Source organism: Tauraco erythrolophus, chromosome 1, assembly GCF_009769465.1.
Source record: "Tauraco erythrolophus isolate bTauEry1 chromosome 1, bTauEry1.pri, whole genome shotgun sequence".
Lineage (NCBI taxonomy): Eukaryota > Metazoa > Chordata > Aves > Musophagiformes > Musophagidae > Tauraco > Tauraco erythrolophus.
In genome coordinates this window covers 43283962-43305682 of record NC_141465.1, presented here as the reverse complement: position 1 = coordinate 43305682, position 21721 = coordinate 43283962, and the positions used below count along the sequence as shown (strand labels likewise).

The following is a 21721-nucleotide window of genomic DNA, read 5'->3' as shown; positions in this document are numbered from 1 at the left end:
GCTGGATAATATTCAAGGATCACCTCCTTCAAGCTCAGGAGTGGTGCATCCCAACAAAGTGAAAGTCAGGTAGGAACACCAGGAGGCCTGCATGGATGAACAAGGAGCTCCTGGACCAACTCGGACACAAAAAGAAGGCCTATAGAGGGTGGAAGCAAGGACAGGTAGCCTGGGAAGAATACAAAGAAATTGTCCGAGCAACCAGAGATCAGATTAGGAAAGCTAAAGCCCTGATAGAGTTAAATCTGGCCAGAGACATCAAGGGCAACAAGAAAAACTTCTATAGATATGTCAGTGATAAAAAGAGATCTAGGAAAAATGTAGGCCCTCTCCAGAAGGAAATGGGGGACCTAGCTACCCGGGATATGGAGAAGGCTGAGGTTCTCAATGATTTCTTTGCCTCAGTCTTCACTGGCAAGAGCTCCAGTGGCACAGCCCCAGTCACAGAAGGCAAAGGCAGGGACTGGGAGAATGAAGAACCACCCACTGTAGGAGAAGATCAGGTTTGAGACCATCTAAAGAACCTGAAGGTGGACAAGTCCATGGGACCTGATGAGATGCATCCGCGAGTCCTGAGGGAACTGGCAGATGAAGTTGCTAAGCCACTATCCATCGTATTTCAGAAGTCGTGGCAGTCTGGTGAAGCTCCCACTGACTGGAAAAGGGGAAACATAGCCCCCGTTTTTAAAAAGGGAAAAAAAAGAAGACCCAGGGAACTACAGGCCAGTCAGCCTCACCTCTGTGCCCAGCAAGATCATGGAGCAGATCCTCCTGGCGACTATGCTAAGGCACATGGAAAATAAGGAGGTGATTGGTGACAGCCAACATGGCTTCACTAAGGGCAAATCCTGCCTGACTAATTTGGTGACCTTCTATGATGGCAGCATTGATGGATAAGAGAAGAGCAACTGACATCATCTACCTGGACTTATCCAAAGCATTTGATACTGTCCCACACGACATCCTTTTCTCTAAACTGGAGAGACATGGATTTGATGGATGGACCACTTGGTGGATAAGGAATTGCCTGGATGGTTGCACTGAAAGAGTTGTGGTCAATGGTTCAATGTCCACGTGGAGGCCTGTGACAAGTGGTGTTCCTCAGGGGTCAGTACTGGGGCCAGTGCTATTTAATGTCTTTGTCGGTGACATGGACAGTGGGATTGAGTGCACCCTCAGCAAGTTTGCAGATGACACCAAGTTGTGTGGTGTTGTGGACACGCTGGAGGGAAGGGATACCTTCCAGAGGGACCTTGACATGCTGGAGAGATGGGCCTGTGAGAACCTCATGAAGTTCAACAAGGCCAAGTGCAAGGTCCTGCACGTGGGTCGAGGCAATCCCAAGCACAAATACAGGCGGAGCAGAGAGTGGATTGAGAGCAGCCCTGAGGAAAAGGACTTGGGAGTGCTGGTGGATGAGAAGCTCAACATGAGCCGGCAATGTGCACTGGCATCCCAGAAAGCAAATTGTATCCTGGGCTGTATCAAAAGAAGTGTGGCCAGCAGGTTGAGGGAAGTGATTCTGCCCCTCTACTCAGCTCTCGTGAGACCCCAACTGGAATAGTGCGTTCAGCTCTGGAGTCCCCAACACAAGAAGGACATGGAGCTGCTGGAGCAAGTCCAGAGGAGGGCCATGAAGATGATCCGAGGGCTGGAGCACCTCTGCTTTGAAGACAGGCTGAGAGAGTTGGGGCTGTTCAGCCTGGAGAAGAGAAGGCTCCAGGGTGATCTTATTGCAGCCTTCCAGTACTTAAATGGGGCCTACAGGAAAGCTGGAGAGGGACTTTTTCCAAGGGCATGTAGTGATAGGACAAGGGGTAATAGCTTTAAATTGAAAGAGGGCAGATTTAGATTAGATATAAGGAAGAAATTCTTCACTCAGAGGGTGGTGAGGCACTGGAACAGGTTGCCCAGAGAAGATGTGGATGCCCCATCCCTGGAAGTGTTCAAGGCCAGGTTGGATGAGGCTTTGGGTAACCTGGTGTAGTGGAGGGTTTCCCTGCCCATGGCAGGGGGGTTGAAACTAGATGATCTTTGAGGTCCCTTCCAACCCTAAATATTCTATGATTCTGTGTGGAAAAATCTTGGACTTTAGAAAGATGTATTAGCCACTTTTGCAATATAAGAATCCAGGTGGTGCTGCACCTCTCTCATGCCTTTGTTCTACTATAACTGGTCTGCCTCTTTAGTTGTTGCAGATATACCAGAGTTCCCAGTCCCAAGAGGAAACCTTTATGAATTTAGAAATTTATTTTTTTTTACTTTGTTGAAGTAAAACTATATCTTTTCCTGGCAAATATTGTTGATTTTTTTTGTTGTTGTTCAGAGTTTGACAGGTGGAAAGAATGGAGGTGTTCACTGTACAGATGTAACCAATGCCAGTAGAACAATGTTGTTCAACATTCATTCCTTGGAATGGGATCCTGAGCTCTGCCAGTAAGCTCAGTTTTTCAGTAATACTGTTATTTGAATAGATTCTGTAAGTCATGTGTGAAGAAACTAATTTAATTGTAAGAATCTCTTAATCTAGACTACGATCAGCAATTACTGTTGTATTTATGTTAACATTAGTAATTAAGATTCATTGTTCTCCAAATGTCGAAATTACAACTATCTGGATTAATTAAAAATAGCAGATTTTTTCTGTAGGTAGAAGACTGCTTCATGGAAACAATGACATTTAATAGTTTCTTTATTCCTTAACCAAATTTGTAAGGCAGTTACAATGTTATTGTCTCTATTTTAAATTTAAATTTATTAACAACAAAATTACAAATATATTATTGGAAGAGGAATAACTTTCCACCTGAAAGAGTTGGATATGTCTTCAAAATATTCAAATACGTGCTGTTTTACTCCATAATTCAGTGTCGCGTATTGTAACAAGTGGAAAAGCACCGTGATGGATTAAAGCCTAGAAATTGAAGTTCCTTTTATAGTTTTTTTTTTTCTTAATGGCTTAAACTTATTTAAAAAAACAAATGCAAAATGCTTTCTGATTTAGGACTGACCATTTAAAAAAAAATATTTTGTGTTGTGTTCAGGTTCTTTGATATTCCTATGGAAATACTCCCAAAAGTACGAAGCTCCTCTGAGATTTATGGCCTGATGGTATGTTTTCTTGTGTGTGTTTGAAGTTAATCTTGTTAAAATGTAACTATATAAATACAGGTTTGATAAAGTTTCACTAGATTAATGGCTTTTTCTAGACTGGTATTGTTTGATTTATGATTAGTATGTCATTATCTACTGTTGTGTAATATTATATGAAGTTGAATATTTGTTGATTTCTCTTTTAAGTGTCACATAGACAAAACAAGATGGAAGAGGTTTCTGATAAGGATAAAAATTTGATTTTTATTACAGTTACTGATTTAGAAACTAGGCATCAGAATGCAATGTATAATCAGTAGATTAAAAGAATGCAATTGCTGTTATTAGACCACAATATTTTTATTTCTTGTACAATTGAAGAGATAAAAGTTGCTATGAAGACTGGAGAAGACGTGTAATGTCTTATTTCCACATAACTGAAGGCAAGATTGGTCAGTTTCTGTGAACTAAAAAAAATCACAAATGACACCTTAGATGATTTCCTTCTTTTTGAAAAATAAAGTCCTCTTGCTGTGTATATTTACATAGTGCTCAGTAAAAATAAACATTTTGGAATATTATGATATATTTTTAATCACACCATTTCAATTGCAGCTATGAATATTACCTAGGAGTAAATCATTAATTGTTATCATGAGGCTGAGGTTTGAAGTTTCTTTGATGCAGCACCAACTCTTCTGATAATGGCATCTAACTTATTCTTAAAAGCTTCAGAATGGAATAAACAGGATGTTGTGATTTTGCATTATTTTCCTGGTAGTTTGCCCTATTGTTTATTAAGAACATATAGACATTTTGTAATTAAGACAAAGTGTGATATTTTTATTTAAAATATGACTCTTAACTTGCCTGAAATGCAAGTATTTTTGCTAATCTATTAATGGAGAAAGAGTTGAAAGAGTTGGGGCTGTTCAGCCTGGCTGTTCAGCCTGGAGAAGAGGAGGCTCCGGGGTGACCTTATAGCGGTCTTCCAGTACTCAAGGGGGCCTACAAGAAAGATGGGGAGAGGCTGTTCAGGAGGGCCTGTTGTGATAGGACAAGGGGTAATGGTTTTAAAATAGAGGGAGGTAGATTCAGGTTGGATATTAGGAAAAAATTTTTTACCATGAGAGTGGTAGAACACTGGAACAGATTACCCAGAGAGGTGGTGGATGCTCCATCCCTGGAGACATTCAAGGCCAGGTTGGACGAGGCCCTGAGCAACCTGATCTAGTTGGAGATATCCCTGTTTGTTGCAGGGGGGTTGGACTACATGACCTTTGAAGGTCCCTTCCAGCCCTAACGATTCTATGATTCTATGAGATGCCACTGAAAAACATTGCTGACTTTTGTTAATGTGAAGGTCAGATGAGAGTGAGTTGTATTAAACTGAATGAGTGCAGTAAATGGAAAAAAGATATTACCTGGCAACTGAAACAGAATAGCTGGTCACTTTAAATGTGAACTTTTGTTTCTCTTCCCCTTTCCTTCCATTTTTTTCCCCTTTTTCTTCCTTTTGCTGACTGTAGAAAATCTGTCCTACCCTGGTGAGTAGAGGCTTCCATCAGGCTGACCACCTATATCTTATTCATTCTGTTCAGATGCTGTGCATTTCCATTGGCTTAAGGATTAGTAAAAGCACAATTTCTAGACCAATAAATTTGATGGGTATTTCCAAATTTGAGAGATTACAATTAGAGTTCATGCCAAAGTTGTTTCAAAAATGTAATCATGACCTATGTGTTTTCATTAATTTGCTGCCTGTTCAATATTTCTTTTTGTAGTGAAGTAAAAAATACAGCTACTGGCTAATAAATGTTGCCTGTCTCATTTTATAAATAAGAAAAATAGGCCATTCTGTCTACAAATGTTCATTCTATTATAGTGAAACATCATATTCATGCAGGGTTTTTTAGGGTTTATAAACTCAATTACCTTAAATCCGGTTAATTAAAATGAGAATTAAAGACAAAAAAAAATCAGATTGGAAATGCAGTTGCATGGCTTCACTGAAAATACATTTTCACAATTCCACAAAATCGTGGATTCTTAAGAAAGAATCGTCAGGATATAAATTTCTTATGATACCTATTGCAAGAATGGAACTGAAAAAGGACGTGGTAGTGTTTGGAAGAAATTCTGTGTGTTGCTTAAAGTGTTGTGTCTTAAAATGAGGCACCTGTCTTTGCTTAGTGTGGCATCACAATCACGTTTTTTTCTAGTCGCTGTACCATTTTGCACTTTTGCATTTTACACTGGACACTGACTGCACAGGTTACGTTGAACCTAATCTTCTGTACACTTTGGCTTCAACAAAATTTACGTTAAGAACTGCTGAGGTGACATGAAATATACCTGTAAATTTCCTGCTTTCTATTTTTTAGTGTTTTAGGCATGAGCCGTATTAAGCTGAAGTCCAATGTACACTTGAACTGAACCACGTTGCTTATGTGACGCTTCTGTGTTTTCCTTTGAGCATCACAAGTGTAGCTTCTTTTTCATTGCCTTAAGCTGTAGTCATGGAAAGCTAATTTGGAGCTTTTCTTTCTCTTTTTGCAAATCAGAAATCTGGAGCTTTGACAGGTGTACCAATTTCTGGGGTAAGTCCTACTTCAACTCCGATTCTGGCATGAGAACCTGATGCTGCATGAACATGTCTTTACTGGAAAAAGCTTTAAGATGGTTGAATCCTGTTACAAATTAAGTTACTTCATGTTAAACATAAAGTAAACTTTTAAAGTTGATTTAGTAGTTGACTGAGTTCTTCATTATTAAGTTAAGGTCTGGCTGTGGATATACAGCTGACAGCTTTAATGCACGTATGTAGTGCTGTTGGAAACTTAGGATCTCAAGTAAATCAGTAATATTACAAAATGGAAGCAAGCTCTGCTTTATACATAAAAGGAGTTCAGTATATACATAATCCAGAAATGCTGGGCAGATTCTCAGCTTTTTGCAATGCAACATGCATAAAGATAGTAAATGTTGATTTGATTTTTGTTCACCGTAAATAGCACAACACAGTTCATTTGCAGTTCTTGTGAAGGGAAGAGCAGTAACAACACACAGGTTGTCTCTATACATTTTTCCTTGCTTTCAATTACCTGCGTGCTCGTGATAGATTATAGTTAAATATGTCTGTTCATGTTCCTTTTTCATGCATGTGATTAATGTACAGACATTTGCTTAAAAAAAACCCTTCTCTTTTCAGTGCTTGGGTGACCAATCTGCTGCTCTTGTTGGGCAAATGTGTTTTCAAGATGGGCAGGCAAAAAATACGTAAGTTATTATGAAATTTCTAGGATAAACAGTACGTCACTGTTCTGTTTTGAATTTGGTATTATGTTCTCTTTCAAACTAACTGCCAAAGGCTTTTGTAGTTACCACATAACTGCAGCTCTACCTTTTGACTGTGTTGACCGACAAAGTAAAGTGTCCTGACTTTTATATAAAATAGTGAAGACATTAAAGTTAAATGGTTTATGAAGTATATTTTGTCACAAAGTCACTGTGAAAAAATATCTCTCTGTGACAGAAGGTTTTTCATTTTAAAATTACCCAAATCACTGGTTAAAACAGTTGAAGTATCATTTAAATTGTGACCGAAAGTTAAACAAATACAGGCCGTGTGAGTTAGGTTGCATAGACTTGGATGACAAAAATAACACCTCATTGCTAGGTGGGAAAGATTCATTTCGGTTGCAGTGCTTAGTTTTGCTTCTGTGTCTAGCTCAGTGTGGAGAACTTTACATTTATTTTTTCTCTAATTCTCAGCCTCTTAGTGCCCCTTGTTTGAAATAGCTGATCAGTTAAATCAGGCAACTGGTGTAATCAAACATTCATTTGAGGAAGAGCTCTCTGCTTAAATGACATACTGTTCCATTTACAGCAGTGTGCTTAACTGAGCATGTTAGGTACATACACAGTATTGGACTTTCACAGATTTAATTACACATTAATCTATACTTATTGCTAATTAACTTTCACTTTATCTTTTATATTTATACATAAATTTAGCAATTAGTGGCGTTGTATTTTAGTAAAGCAAACATGGTTCTAAGTAATATTGTCACAATGTAATTTTATGAGAAACACTTTCATAACACGAGACTTTTTGAAAAAAAATCCAGCTAAACCAAAATGTAAAAATGAGGGGTTTTTTAAGTTGTTTGTGTTACTGCTTTGCCCTTTTCTCTCCAAATATAATTGAAGACTTTCTCAGTACTATTTTAAGCTATTTATTTTCAAGGTATTAAAAAGGTGGGGAACTTGTAATTTCTTAGAATAAGTTAGAGTGGATTATAAGTACTTTGTACTCCTTTTATTAAACCGTGTCCTTATATGTATGTATGTGTGCACATGCATGTGATCTGGTCTTCAAATGAGAAACATGCCATTTTTAGGAGTTTTTGAACTTAATATGTTTAAAGAAAAAACTCCTTTGTGACAGTAGTAAAGTTTCTTAATATTTTCTATTTAAAAGCTTGAATTTAATCTTGTGAAATATTTATTTTATAAAGTAGCTTTCATAATCATCTTAAATTGAAGTAGGTAAACACTGCCATCAAAGAGGAATTCATACTTTGTTCTTAGCCGTATCTGCTTCTTGACACAAGAAATAGAGAGAAAGATGTGGGGCTAGATTTTTCAGCTGCAGACTGCATTTAAATCAACTTTTTGAGGATGGTTTTATCATCAGTTAATGGTATCATAACCTTCAAAGGGCAAAAAGTGATGTCTTGATTCTCCACAGAAGAGTCGTGGATTCACGATTTGCAGTAACAGGTTATCCTTTAAACGTCCTGGTTTTAACTTAACTTTGCTTTCATGCTAGGTATGGAACAGGATGTTTCTTGCTGTGCAATACAGGTCAGAAGGTCAGTTGCATTTTTCAGTCGTTCACTTTTTTTTTTACAATCTTTGTTTAAGTGTATTAGCCTTTCTTAAACTTATTAGCAACAATTATATTGCTAGAGATAAGGAAAAATGAATACTGAAATGTGACAGAATAGAAAGTAATCATTTGTTCAAGGTGTTTCAGTAAGACTCCATTCCCTAGCTTCTTAAATTTCCTGATAGAATTTTTCGTAGCAAGTTTCTTACTCTTTCCTTGTGTATGTTTCTTAACCTCACCCAGAAGTGCTCAGTGTTGTATTACTTAATGACATGCTTTTCTCCTTATCTTGGCTATTTTATTTCTTCATTTTCTCCCATTGTTTCTTTGTAGTTTTAGTTGAATAAGGAGTGCAAAGCTTTGGCTTCCTTCTTATTTACATCTCCTTCTAAAGACCACAGTTCTTTGCTGTAAGGAGGCTGGAAAGATCTGAGGCAGCTTGTGGAAATGAGAACTAACACCAGTGATCTGAGGATTCTATCTTAGGTGTTTATTTAGAGTGATTGATAATTTACTTTGTTTAAACTTTCCATATTTTTTTTTTCCAGTGAAGGTTTTATCTCTTGTTTATTATCATTTTAATATATTTATTTAATGGTTGTTTGCCTCTGTTCATGCTTTATCTTTTCTTTCCTCTTTTCCCATTTAGTCTGTGTTTTCTGAGCATGGTCTTCTAACCACAATAGCTTACAAACTGGGCAGAGACAAACCTGTTTGTTATGCACTAGAGGTAAGTACAGTAATTTCTTCCTTTTTATAGTGATACATGTTCCTATTTACTTCTGTTTTCTAGTATCCTGATGTTATCTTCAGAGAAACCTTCGAGTTGCACAGAAGTCAGAATTGCTTTGTGTTATAGCTTGTGTGCCTCAAGGCTTATGTGTGGTTTTGGTTATCCCTATCTCCAATCTACATCATGTAATCTAATAAAAATATTTCTACATTGCATCATTTACATTTTCAGGGCATGATGGCTAAAACATTTTTTCTCTTACTTAGTCTTTCAAATTGTTAATAAATATTATAAATAAAAAAATATTTTTTAATACTAAAATCACATTTAAAAGGGGGAAAACGTACTAGTGTTTCAGTTATCCTCTCATAATAAAAGGCATGACTAAAGGTCTTTGGTTTTTGTTTCATTCTAATGGATTTTACTTTTTTAAAACTCTGAATCAAATTTCTGGGACAAGAATCCTCTAACAATTGAGCTATTTTTTACCTACTAGGACTTAGATATCTACATCCATAATTTAATTCCTCAGTTCTCCAAACACCTCTGAGGACGTGCAAATTCTGTAGAAAATTGTTTTTTTGCTATGGCTTCAGAGTTTATTGTTCTAAAGCTCTGCTTCTGAAGCGCAGATCAGCTGAGGACCTGCTTGGCACCAAAGCTTCATTGGGTTCAATAGAATTATTATTATTCCATGTTGCTTAGTGGGCTTGATCTAATAGTTATTCTCAAAACACACATACTAAATTCTATGCTGCCTTTAAGCTTTTGTAGAGAGCCTATGTTTTCCATGTGAAACAGACAAAGACCACACACAGGATTTTCTTTGCTGGGAGAATAGTTCGTGGCTTAAAGTACTTTACTAGGTTGTGGGAGGCTGTGTTCATTTCCTTTTCCTTTTCCTTCCCTGAGGAAAGTTGATCTTGCATTTGCCGTGTTCTGGCAAACTGGAGGGTTTTCATTCTGTACAGGTGTGTGAGAGGTTTGTTTTATTTTTAAGGCATGTTCTTAAAGCAAGAGCTAGAACCGTTTTGAGAGCAATTTGTCGTTATGCATGCTGAAAGACGTACATGTGTACTTTGCTTCTTCCGTATCTCCAAGTCTTTAATGGTATTGTCTGAAGAAATGGTCTCAACAGAAGATATTAAGTGTTCTTTCTCTTGTATCTATGCTAGAATCATCTACAATCTGCTGGTTGAGACACTTTCCAGAGAGGCAAGAAATGTGGATTCACCCTTTTCTTTTAATCAAACCTGTATCTTGTAACTGTAGTAGCTAGCTGGTTAGAAAACACGCCTGCTCTTTCTAGCAGTGGCTCTGAATGAAAATATAACACTACTCCCATTTTACTTGAAGCTTAGTCTAGTAAACTTGATACTGTCTTGTAGAGAAGTCTGTTTGGACTTTGGAGTGAGATGGGAGCCATGCCATTCATCTGTGACATGATGGAGCCATTCAGGGCCATTTGCTGAGGCACAGAGGAATTTTGCTGGCAAATGCAAATGCCTGAATTTTCTGTCTGCCTCGGCATTTGTATTTAAACTTTAGACATAATCAATTTTGGGTTTTTAACTCAAAGCATAAAAATCTTAATTTGTCAGAAAAAGAAAGCTGAGGCTACTGGACCTCATGACTGGGTGTTCAGGAGAAGACTTAAGTTAGACAGACAAGAAGACTGCTTAGGAAATGTCATGGTAACCCCTCCATGGAAGAAATCACACAATATGTACATTTTCTACATGGAGCCTGCATAACAGGCTGCCATTTTTACATGGCAGTGTCCAGCAACCAAGAAAATTGTGGTTTGGTTGTGAGCATTCTTGGGAGTGCTTTAAGCTGTTGACTGTAAGCCTGCAATTTAGGCGACCACAGCTACCCCTCCTGTCCAGTCTTATAAACAGGAACATGAAGCTACCAGTTGTTGTCTCCTAATGGTGTAGCGATTTTGTTTCCTTCAGGGATCTGTTGCAATAGCTGGTGCTGTTGTTCGTTGGCTGAGGGACAATCTAGGTATTGTTAAGACTTCACAGGAAGTTGGTGAGTATTCACAGTTTGGAGCTGTTTAGTTTTTAAGTTTGCTTTTCCGATGTCTTGATGTGTCTGATGTTGAATGAAAGCTCAGAATTTTCAAGAAAAGCTGGAAGTTGCATATATTTTGCTGTGTTTGAACGATTTTTTCTGCATCTGTGAAATAACTGGTTATTGATATATGTATTTCATACAGCATATCAATACAGTCTTTGAAACCCTTTGTCAGCTTTGTTTTGTTGCAATCTGTACTTTTTAGTAGTTTCCCTGGCAAGCAGATATTCAGGAAGATACTACACTTACAATGTATTTCCTGGTTTCATACAATGTTGAATTTTCCGGAGCCAAGAGTATTTAAGACTCTATTACAGAACCCAGAGTACATTTGATCTTGAACGTACGTATTCATTCCTGTCATAAACATGAGAACCTGAGGCCCTACGTATGCAACGATTTATGTAGAAGCTTTCATATCCGTTAAGGACCTCAGTTTGCAAAGCTGCCTCTTAAAGGAATTGTGAAGGATGGTAGTCCATTTTTGTTAAGAATACAGTAATCCTTTAGCATTTGGGTAGCTGATGTTCTCTGCTTGAGCTGAACTGAAACAAGATGGTGTGTGACATTATAGAAACCAGGAATATATCAAACTTTGAAAAAGGAGAAACTGTAAGAAGCACGCAAGTGTAAGTTTGAAAGTGATTGATTTAGTAAGATTTAGTATTAAAAAGCAATTCGTTACATACTGTTAATGATTTGATATCTTATTCAAAGGTGGAAAAATTTAGAACTCAAATTTTACATAAAACTTCAAAAACTAAGCAAAAACTTAAAACATCAGTCTGTTTTTCTGTAAGAAAGATTTGCAGATCATGCAGAAGAAGAATATAAACTACTGCCATGTGAATTAGCCAGCTGTTGAGACATTACAGTATCTGTTGGCGTCACAAGTTTGACTAGACCTTTGGAAGGTTTGAGTTGCCAGAACTTTAACCTTGTCAGTGTTGTTAAAGTCATGTGGGACTTCATCTCTTCCTGTTTCCCTGAACATGTCCTTCCTTCTCCCTTCACTCCTTTTTTAAGTGGAGTCTGTGTGAAAGTACCATTTTAAAAAGACTTTTTGAGTAAGTTTTCCTACTTCTTTTCTCTATTGTTGTGCTTCTCTGATCAATTCAAACAGAAGAAATTTACAAAAGTAGAAAAAACTAATTTCCTTTCTTGTTATAGGAAGGAGCTACACATTAGCATTAATTCCTTTGCAGTTCTAGGTGTTTTAATATCATTTTAAAAATTACAAATATTTTAATATTGGGGAGTTTAGATATCCAAAGTTATTACTCAGATATTAAGAAACTTCAGATTTTCTTGTAGCTGGCCTTGTGATTGTATAGGTAAGCTGAGAATTTAGAACTCTAAATCCATTTGAAATTAATGGGAATTTAGTTCTTAACTCCCTTTGGTCTTGATCCAGTTTCACTTGCTTGCCTTGACTTAAATGAAAGTAAGGTGTGACCTTTTGAACTGCTTTGAAGGTTGCATACACAACAGGATACCCTTTGAAAACCTCACAGAATCTAGGTCAGAATATTGAGCACAAAGATTTGTTTTTCGGTTTTGATTTTACATTTCACATTCCCTACAATCCCCTGTACCCCATCTTCCATTCATATTGTTGCAAATGGACAAGAAGTTAATGAGAAGCACAGTGCCAGAGTTGGTTGTATTTTCTGATTGTGTATGGCTTGATTATTTCTGTAGCTGCCTAATGTATTCTGAATATTTTCCCTGTTTAAATAATAACACCTTTAAGTGTTGATACGGTTGTGAAAAGCTAAGTGAAGACTGTTTGTGTGTGTGCATTAGAAAAACTGGCCTCGGAAGTGGGGACTTCTTATGGCTGCTACTTTGTGCCAGCATTTTCAGGACTGTATGCACCATACTGGGAACCCAGTGCAAGGGGGTAAGGATCTGTAAACACTGCATTTGCAGGGAGATTTAATGATTTTACAAATGCTATCTCTAGTCCTTCCAGGTATGTGAAATTGTCCTTTTTATTCCTTTATGTTTTGGAAAATGAATTTGCAATTGAATTTGTTTTCCTTATTACTAGGTGATCGTGAAAAAGTAATTTCATTCACAGTACTTTTCCCATACTTCACTGAAGATTATGATTCCTCACCTTTAATAAGTGATTTCCTAATTTACAAAACATGATTGAAATGTTAGATACAATCATTACTATTCCCTACTCTTATTAAAAAAAAGGGGGAGAGAAATTATTTTAAGTACATAACCTTTTCAGTAAAATCATAGAATCATAGAATCATAGAATGGTTAGGGCTGGAAGGGACCTTCAAAGGTCATCTAGTCCAACCCCCCTGCAAGGAACAGGGATATCTCCAACTAGATCAGGTTGCTCAGGGCCTTGTCCAACCTGGCCTTGAATGTCTCCAGGGATGGAGCATCCACCACCTCTCTGGGCAACCTGTTCCAGTGTTCTACCACTCTCATGGTAAAAAATTTTTTCCTAATATCCAACCTGAACCTACCTCCCTCTATTTTAAAACCGTTACCCCTTGTCCTATCATAACTGGCCCTCCTGAACAGCCTCTCCCCATCTTTCCTGTAGGCCCCCTTGAGGTACTGGAAGACCGCTATAAGGTCACCCCGGAGCCTCCTCTTCTCCAGGCTGAACAGCCCCAACTCTTTCAGCCTGTCCTCATAGGAAAGGTGCTCCAGCCCTCTTATCATCTTCGTGGCCCTCCTCTGGACCCTCTCCAACTGGTCCATGTCCTTCTTATGTTGGGGACTCCAGAACTGGACGCAGTACTCCAAGTGAGGTCTCATGAGGGCAGAGTAGAGGGGGAGAATCACCTCCCTCGACCTGCTGGCCACGCTCCTCTTGATGCAGCCCAGGACGCGGTTGGCCTTCTGGGCCGCAAGAGCACATTGCCGGCTCATATTGAGCTTCTCGTCCACCAGTACTCCCAAGTCCTTCTCCTCAGGGCTGCTGTCGATCCATTCACCACCCAGTCTGTATTTATGCCTGGGATTGCCACGACCCAGATGTAGGACCTTGCATTTGGCCTGGTTAAACTTCATGAGGTTGGTACGGGCCCACCTCTCCAGCCTGTCGAGGTCCCTCTGGATGGCATCCCTCCCTTCCAGCGTGTCGACGGCACCACACAGCTTGGTGTCATCGGCGAACTTGCTGAGGGTGCACTCCATGCCACTGTCCACGTCACCGACAAAGATGTTGAAGAGGGCCGGGCCCAACACGGACCCCTGAGGGACGCCACTCGTGACCGGTCTCCACTTGGACATTGAGCCGTTGACCACTACTCTCTGAGTGCGGCCATTGAGCCGCATAGAATCATAGAGTCATAGGATGGTTTAGGTTTGAAAGGACCTTAAAGATCATCTAGTTCCACCCCCCTGCCATGGCCAGGGACACTTTCCACTAGACCAGATTGTTCAAAGCCCCATCCAACCTAGCCTTGAACACTGCCAGGGATGGGGCATCCATGACTTCTCTGGGCAACTTATTCCAATGCCTCACCACCCTCAGAGGGAAGAATTTCTGCCTTAGATCTGATCTAAATCTACCCTCTTTCAGTTTAAAGCAATTTCCCCTTGTCCTATCACTACATGCCCTTGGAAAAAGTCCCTCTCCAGCTTTCCTGTAGGCCCCCTTTAGGTACTGGAAGGCTGCTAGAAGGTCTCTCCGGAGCCTTCTCTTCTCCAGGCTGAACAACTCACACTCTTTCAGCCTGCCTTCAGCGGCGAGGTGCTCCAGCCCTCAGATTGTCTTCATAGTCCTCCTCTGAACCTGCTCCAATAGGTCCATGTCCTTCTTATGTTGGAGGCCCCAGAGCTGAATGCAGTACTCCAGAGATGGGGTCTCACGAGAGCAGAGTAGAGGGGCTCTCATCAACCAACACCTTCTCCTCAGGGCTGCTCTCAATCCATTCGCTGCCCAGCCTGTACTTGTGCTTGGAATTGCCCGACACGTGCAGGACCTTGCACTTGGCCTTGTTGAACTCCATAAGGTTTGCACAGGCCCACCTCTCCAGCCTGTCAAGGTCCCTCTGGATGGCATCCCTTCCCTCCAGCGTGTCCACAACACCACACAACTTGGTGTCATCTGCAAACTTGCTGAGGGTGCACTCGATCCCACTGTCCATGTTGTCAACAGAGATGTTAAACAGCACTGTCCCCAATACCAACCCTTGACGAATGCCACTCGTCACTGGTCTGCACTTGGATGTTGAGCCATTTGACCGCAACTCTTTGAGTGTGACCATCCAGCCTTGTATGTCTGGATGCATCATTCTCTGTGGTATCTTCAAGCAACTACTCTGTTTCTCTTTCGTATTTAATCTGTTCAAAACAGCAACTGCAACTGGGAGAAAAAGAAGGATTAATTAGCTTAGCTACTCACTCTCCTCCTTAAAAAAAAAAAAAAAAAAAGGAGGGCAGGGGTAACATCTGGGCTGGATCGTGTGTTTCTGAGGGCAAGTATAAGATAGTTGTATCATTCTTGCCCCTAATGAGACTAGCTTTTTTTCTTTACACATTTCTGATTCTGATTTTCATCTCACTAAAGAGAAAGAGAAGGTCTGCATACCTGTGAGCTGTCAGGCAACAAAAGAGCTCAAGTTTCCCATGGCTGCTGCATTCACTGTCTCAAATGATACAGGTCACTTAATTCCTCCACGCTTCTCCTCCCTCTCCTTTCCCTTATGTCCAGCTTTCTTTCCAGTCTGTTGAACACTTTTCTCCTCACCTTTCAGTCCTTTTCCTGGTTGTTAAGACTTACCTACCTGGTATTTGTTAGAACTATTGTTTGTTCAAACAATAACCTTCTATTTGTCTTTTCTGCTATTGTGAGCTTGCCTACTGTTGCTGGAATCACAACATGCCAAGGAAGTCACAGAAGCATAACAAATTTAAATATAACTTTTCCTGAAGTGGAAAAAGAAATCTTAAAGAATATTTAGTTCCCAAGGTTTCAAGTAGTTTCATCTTTAGAATTTAGATGCTTTTGGTACCTGAGGGGAAAAAAATAATCTTTCAGTTAGATTTTTTTTGAGTTTTTCACATTGCAGTGTTCAACTTTTAAACTGTTAAAAGCTGATCTTTGGAATGGCAGCAACTAAAAACGTCCTTTACTATCTTTGAACTTACATATATCTGGCACCAAATATAGCAGCATTTCTGTATAGTACTCTACTATCCCTCAGATGTTGAAATAGAATAAAAGGATGATTATTTGCTCCGCAGTTCAGAGTGCGTTGACAGAATTCAGCTTACACATGGCTAGATATTGCATAATTTCCATATCCAAAAACCTCTTTGAAGGTGCAGAAGCAACTGGTGGTCAGAATAGATCTGAAAACAATCTCAAGCATTTACAGCACAGCACTGACCCCGCTAGGCTTTTCCTTAAGAACTGAAGGCGCTACAGAATTTATTAAGGTTTTAGTGATAGATGATAGTATTTTTTAAAGAAAAATCAGCCTTGATCGTACATTTCCTTTTCATAAAGGAAGACTAGAATATTAGTGCGTGTGTGTGTTTTTGTGTGTATGGGTGAATATGCACCCATTTGCATGCAAATTTGCAATAAAATTTTAATTCATGGCAATTGTATTGATTGGACACTGAAAGCATGTCTGTCAGGAAAAGAAGAATAAGGGAATTTAGATTAAAGAGAAACAAGCTTTTTGATGTTAAAAAGCAGTCCTCATACAATGGAACTAATGAGCTTTGAATTAGAAGCCTAGGTCTGAAGTAACTGTATATGTGGTAAGGAAGTGTGTCCTAACTGTTGGGTTTTTTTTCTCTTCAACAGCATTATCTGTGGCCTTACTCAGTTTACAAATAAAAACCACATCGCCTTTGCTGCACTAGAAGCAGTCTGCTTTCAAACACGAGAGGTAAAGGCAAACTGGATCCTAAATTAATTGTAAATTATTATAATAACAGGGACCGTAGCTCTTCAGGAAGGGAGAGGATTGAAAAGATGTAATGAAGATTAATCATATGCTTTATATTATACTTGGATGCTCTTCTTCTTTTCATGTGGTACTGATGTTGAAAATTTTTTCCTGTGGACTTAGCTACAATGATCTGATTGGGTGGTACATTGTTTTGGGATGTCAATCCTGCTTTTTATCAGCACTTAAAATAAACTGAATGTATTTTGTGAATATCTTGAGGGGCAGAACATAGAAGCATTAAAATGACAAGGCCAGTGCCATAACTAGAAAGTTGCATTAGTTCTGCAACACAGGAGACTGTATTTTATATTGTCTGCTGTGGTGGAGATGGCTTACGTGGTTTTTTGGTATACGAGAAGAAAAATGAGTTAAAGCAAGACAACAGCAAACATACCAAGGGAAATCCGTATTCAGCTTCCAGCCCATTACATCTTGTTTTGCCTTAGCTGGTGTTCTGCAAGGAGTTGATATCAGTATGTTCTGAGCATTAGAATCTTTCTATTACCATCTACTGTCAATTTATGCTCCCTGTGTTCCATGCAAATACAGGAGAAAATTAAATCCCTAGACCCCAAAGGGTAACGGTCAAACCTTGATTTGATTGCATGTTTTTTAATTGCTGTTATTTAAACATACTGAGTTTTAGAATAACACCGAGCTAAAGCTGTGGGTCAGGAGGAAAGCAGCTTGCTGTTTCTGTAGTGACGTAGAGTAAGAAGAACCCATTTGGGAAAAGGCAGCCAGAAATTTCACCCAGGCATCTGCTTTTGAAGCTGTGCTAACAGCCTGTGAGTCCTCAGGAAGTTGTGAAGGAGCTTGGAAGTAGCGTGTAGCTCTAATTCTGGTACTAGATATCAGGGTAAAGTTACACAGAACTAAACTGATAGTCTAGTTTGTTGTCTGTTGCTCTATTTCCTTGTCCCTCCTCCCATCCATTCTCTCTCATGTGACAGCTGAATGAACTTTCCAGCAGAAAATTATCCCTCTTTTTGCTGGGCTATTTTTCTGCTGGATCAATGACCTCAGCTGCCTTGCAGAGAAGTGTAGCAAACATCAGAACGAGATAGAGGGCATGTGGCTGGAAACAGGAGGGAGGGTTATAAAGCTCTCAGACTGAGGGTGAAGTTCACTGTTTGAACAGATCTAGTGCCTCCTCATACTTTAGGCAGTATGCTTTTATCAAAATGACAGGAGGGCCCAATCAGGTCTCTGGATACGCTTAAATTAACAGATTAAGTCCTAGTGACACAGATAAAATATATGTAGTTTTTTCAAAGATACGTTGTTCTGTCTTTTCAGAAACAAAGTGATTTTGTTTTAATTCCAGTTGAGATGAAAGTCTTTTGTATCCCTCAGGAAAACCCTCAAATTCATGTTCATTGCAGTTTTTGCTTGTTTTATTGTGCCATCTGATCCTTCCAAGGTTCTGTTCCTTGTCATCCAAAAAGCTTCTTTCTATGCAGACAGATGACACTTGTTACATTTTCTCTTCCAGAAGGCATTATGGAAAAATAAGCAATTTTTCAGTTCTAAGAACTCCACAATGCTGTTATTAGACAAAACTTACATACCTGGCTACCTTGCTCTTTGTCCAACTAACAATAGAGATAGCAGCAGCATGATCATGATTTATTTTGTTCATCCCTTCCTGTTTTCTAGCATTCTTTTCATTTTTTTAATCTCTACTGAGCTCATAGTATGATCCAACGTGCTCTTGCCGAGTGGTAGACAAAGCCCCACAAGGTGTGTACTTAAAGTTGAGATTATGAAGCACTGCTGAAGTTCTAAATGGTAAAAAAGGCAGGTGAAATCAGCCCAGACAAATGTAAAATGATACATAATGAAGTAAGTGGTGGGGAGAAGTACTAGCTTAGTACTTCCAGCAAACTTTGCTGCTGTGCTATGAATCTTCTTTTCCAGGTTATTTCTAATGTATTGAACAGTGCCTATGGACAGATTTTGCCACCATGAAAGCTGGCCTTTTACCTTCTAATTTTTAACACTATTTGTCCTGTGGCAGTTTTTTTAGTTGTTCTTTTAAAGATTTTCTGGTAAAGGACCTTACTGCCTTATTTTCTGGCAACGGGTAGAATCTGCTAAACAACTCATCTCTATATAGTTTTTAGTACCTTACAAACCTACGATGATTTTATTTTTTTTAAAAATATATTGACTTTTCCTGGTAAAGATTGTATAACTGAGTACTTCACGAACTACAGAACAGCACTGAAGGTGGTGTAGTTTTGGTCTTTTTTTCCGGTCTATGTTGCTTTGTCATTTTAAGCTGAGAAAAGCACACCTCTTTTTTATGCAAATAAATAAAAAAATACAAGGAGAAAATCACTCTGCACTAGTTAATGGCTATCTTTGTCAACAAAAATTATGTACTAACCTTAAAAAACGTAAATGAGATGTTTAATTGACTGCTTTTACAAAACCCTAAAAACCCCCACTATTGCTCGTTTAGTAGGTGCTTGTAGGATAATGCTGTGGTGTTACCAGTAGCTAAGGTTTGAGACAAATCGTACATTTTTAGGACACCCTCTAAAACACATATTGATAGGTATCAGTGAATTAAATACTCCATTCTTAGCTAATTATCCCTTGCAAACACTTCAACGCATTTCTTTTCAGCTGTCCACTGTGCCCACAAGTAGGAAACAGTTTTACAAGAAATTACACTAACAATTTATTTTTGCAGTCTGCCTTGTGAAATGTAAAATTCTTAATTTTCAACAACGAATTGAAAATATTTCAAGAGGATGCTCTTTCAAAACAGTTCAATGTTCAGCGGTTCCTATTGAAGTGTCTTCCAGATTGCCAGTTCAAACATTTTGATTTTTCAATTCTTTAATGCATCAAATTAGAGAAAGTATCTGGACAAACTGTAGTCACCTAAAGGACTCCATTAAGTATGGACTCCATTAAGTATTACTTCTTCCTTTGTTACCTTTGATAAATGTTGTAGTTGTCATCAGCTTTTCTTCAAAATTCTTCTTCTCAAACCATATAAGCAACACATAGGCTAGATAGAGTATCAGAGGAGAAACATCTCCTACACTAGAATTTCTGTAATAAATAGACTGCATTTGCTTTATATTAAAACTGTATTGTCACCACCTCTGTTTTTCCCTCTTGATATATAGGGGAGTGAAATTATGTTCTTAACACTCTTCAGCAAATGCTGACTTATCAGTATTTTCCACTCAGAGGGTATCATGGATTTCTCTGCAATTAAATCCTAACATGTATTACTCTTACTTAAGATTTTAGATGCCATGAACAAGGACTGTGGGATACCACTAAATCAGTTACAAGTAGATGGAGGAATGACCAATAACAAAGTCCTCATGCAACTCCAATCAGACATTCTCTGTATTCCAGTAGGTAAGATGAAATCACAACTCCCAAACAAATATTGGTTTGTAATGGCTAATGAGGGCATGTTGTATGTCTTGCTTTGTTGTTGTTGCTGGTCTTTTGCTACTACTTGCAAATGTTGGGGTTTTTGTCAGGAAAAGTTTTTAAAACTTGCATCCAGTTTTGAAGTTCGCTTTCCTAGAGAATCGCCAAATTATATCTTGTGTTAAAATATAGCACTATGATGGTATTGAACTTTAAAGTTGTCGTATCAATTTCTAAACATCTAACAGTTTTAAAATCAATGAAATTAATGCTCTCCTGCAACATGTTGGCCCTGTGTCATGGTTTAATCCCAGCTGGCAACAAAGCCCCATGGAGCCACTTGCTCACTTCCCCGCTGGTGGGATGGGGGTGAGAATCAGAAGGGCAAAAATAAGGAGACTTGTGAGTTGAAATAAAGGCAGTTTAATAGGTAAAGAAAAAGCCATGTGCTCAAGCAAAGCAGAACAAGCAGTTCATTCACTACTTCCCTTCAGCAGGCAGGTGCTCAGCCATCTCCAGGAAAGCAGGGTTCCATCACATGTAATGTTGACTTGGGAAGACAAATGCCATCACTCAGAATGTCCGCCCTTCCTTCTTCTTCCCCCAGCTTTATATGCTGAGCCTGACATAGATTCATAGATTCATAGATTTCTAGGTTGGAAAAGACCTTAGAGATCATCCAGTCCAACCGTCCCTAATCCCCATTAAACCATATCGCTAAGTAGATCATCCACCCTATTCTTAAACACATCCAGGGATGGGGACTCAACCACCTCCCTGGGCAGCGTATTCCAGTGGCTGACAACCCTTTCAGAGAAGAAATACTTCCTAATATCCAACCTGAATCTCCTCTGACTAAGCTTATACCCATTTCCTCTTGTTCTATCACCCAACACTAATGTAAAGAGCCCTTCCCCTACCTCCCCACCATCTTTTCTCAAGTATCTGTAGGCTGTAATCAGGTCTCCCCTCAGCCTCCTCTTCTCCAGGCTAAACAGCCCCAACTCCCTCAGCCGCTCCTCATAAGTTTTATTTTCCAGCCCCTTGACCAGTTTAGTTGCCCACATCATATGGTGTGAGATATCCCTTTGGTCAGTTGGGGTCAGCTGTCCCAGCTCTGTCCCCTCCTGACTTCCCCAGCCTACTCACTGGTGGGGTGCTGTGAGAAGCAGAAAATGCCTTGACTCTGTGTGAGCACTGCTCAGCAATAATGAGAACATCTCTGTGTTATCAACACTGTTTCCAGCACAGATCCAAAACGTAGCCCCATACTAGCTACCATGAAGGCAATTAACTCTATCCCAGCCAAAACCTACACACTCTGAGAATCTTACTCAGAGATAAATCAGAACTTTGCACCTCCACTACTTGTGTTTTGCTCTTGTGTTTCAGCAAATACCCTTTTTTCTGTTCCCTTTGCCTTCACAAACCTTTGATTTCATTTACAAAGTAAAAGAAGACCCATGAAACACATTGTCCATTCTGTTTCCTCCTGCAGCAGCCACAAAGAAGGGAATAGAGATTACAACAAAAGTGGGGATCTTGCAACCAGTTTTCTTGGCATGCATA

The 21721-nt window shown here is 39.1% G+C and overlaps 1 protein-coding gene across 1 annotated transcript in view; it reads left to right on the top strand.

Moving 5' to 3' along the window:
- GK (glycerol kinase) overlaps positions 1-21721 on the top strand; it is a 46993-nt gene that overhangs the window by 12957 nt on the left and 12315 nt on the right. The window contains exons 7-17 of the mRNA XM_086608774.1: positions 2327-2436; positions 3045-3111; positions 4623-4640; positions 5658-5693; positions 6305-6372; positions 7928-7970; positions 8637-8717; positions 10679-10757; positions 12609-12705; positions 16600-16684; positions 20014-20134. Of these exons, the coding sequence (XP_086464900.1) occupies positions 2327-2436; positions 3045-3111; positions 4623-4640; positions 5658-5693; positions 6305-6372; positions 7928-7970; positions 8637-8717; positions 10679-10757; positions 12609-12705; positions 16600-16684; positions 20014-20134 (805 nt within the window). The remainder of the gene's footprint in view (positions 1-2326; positions 2437-3044; positions 3112-4622; positions 4641-5657; positions 5694-6304; positions 6373-7927; positions 7971-8636; positions 8718-10678; positions 10758-12608; positions 12706-16599; positions 16685-20013; positions 20135-21721) is intronic.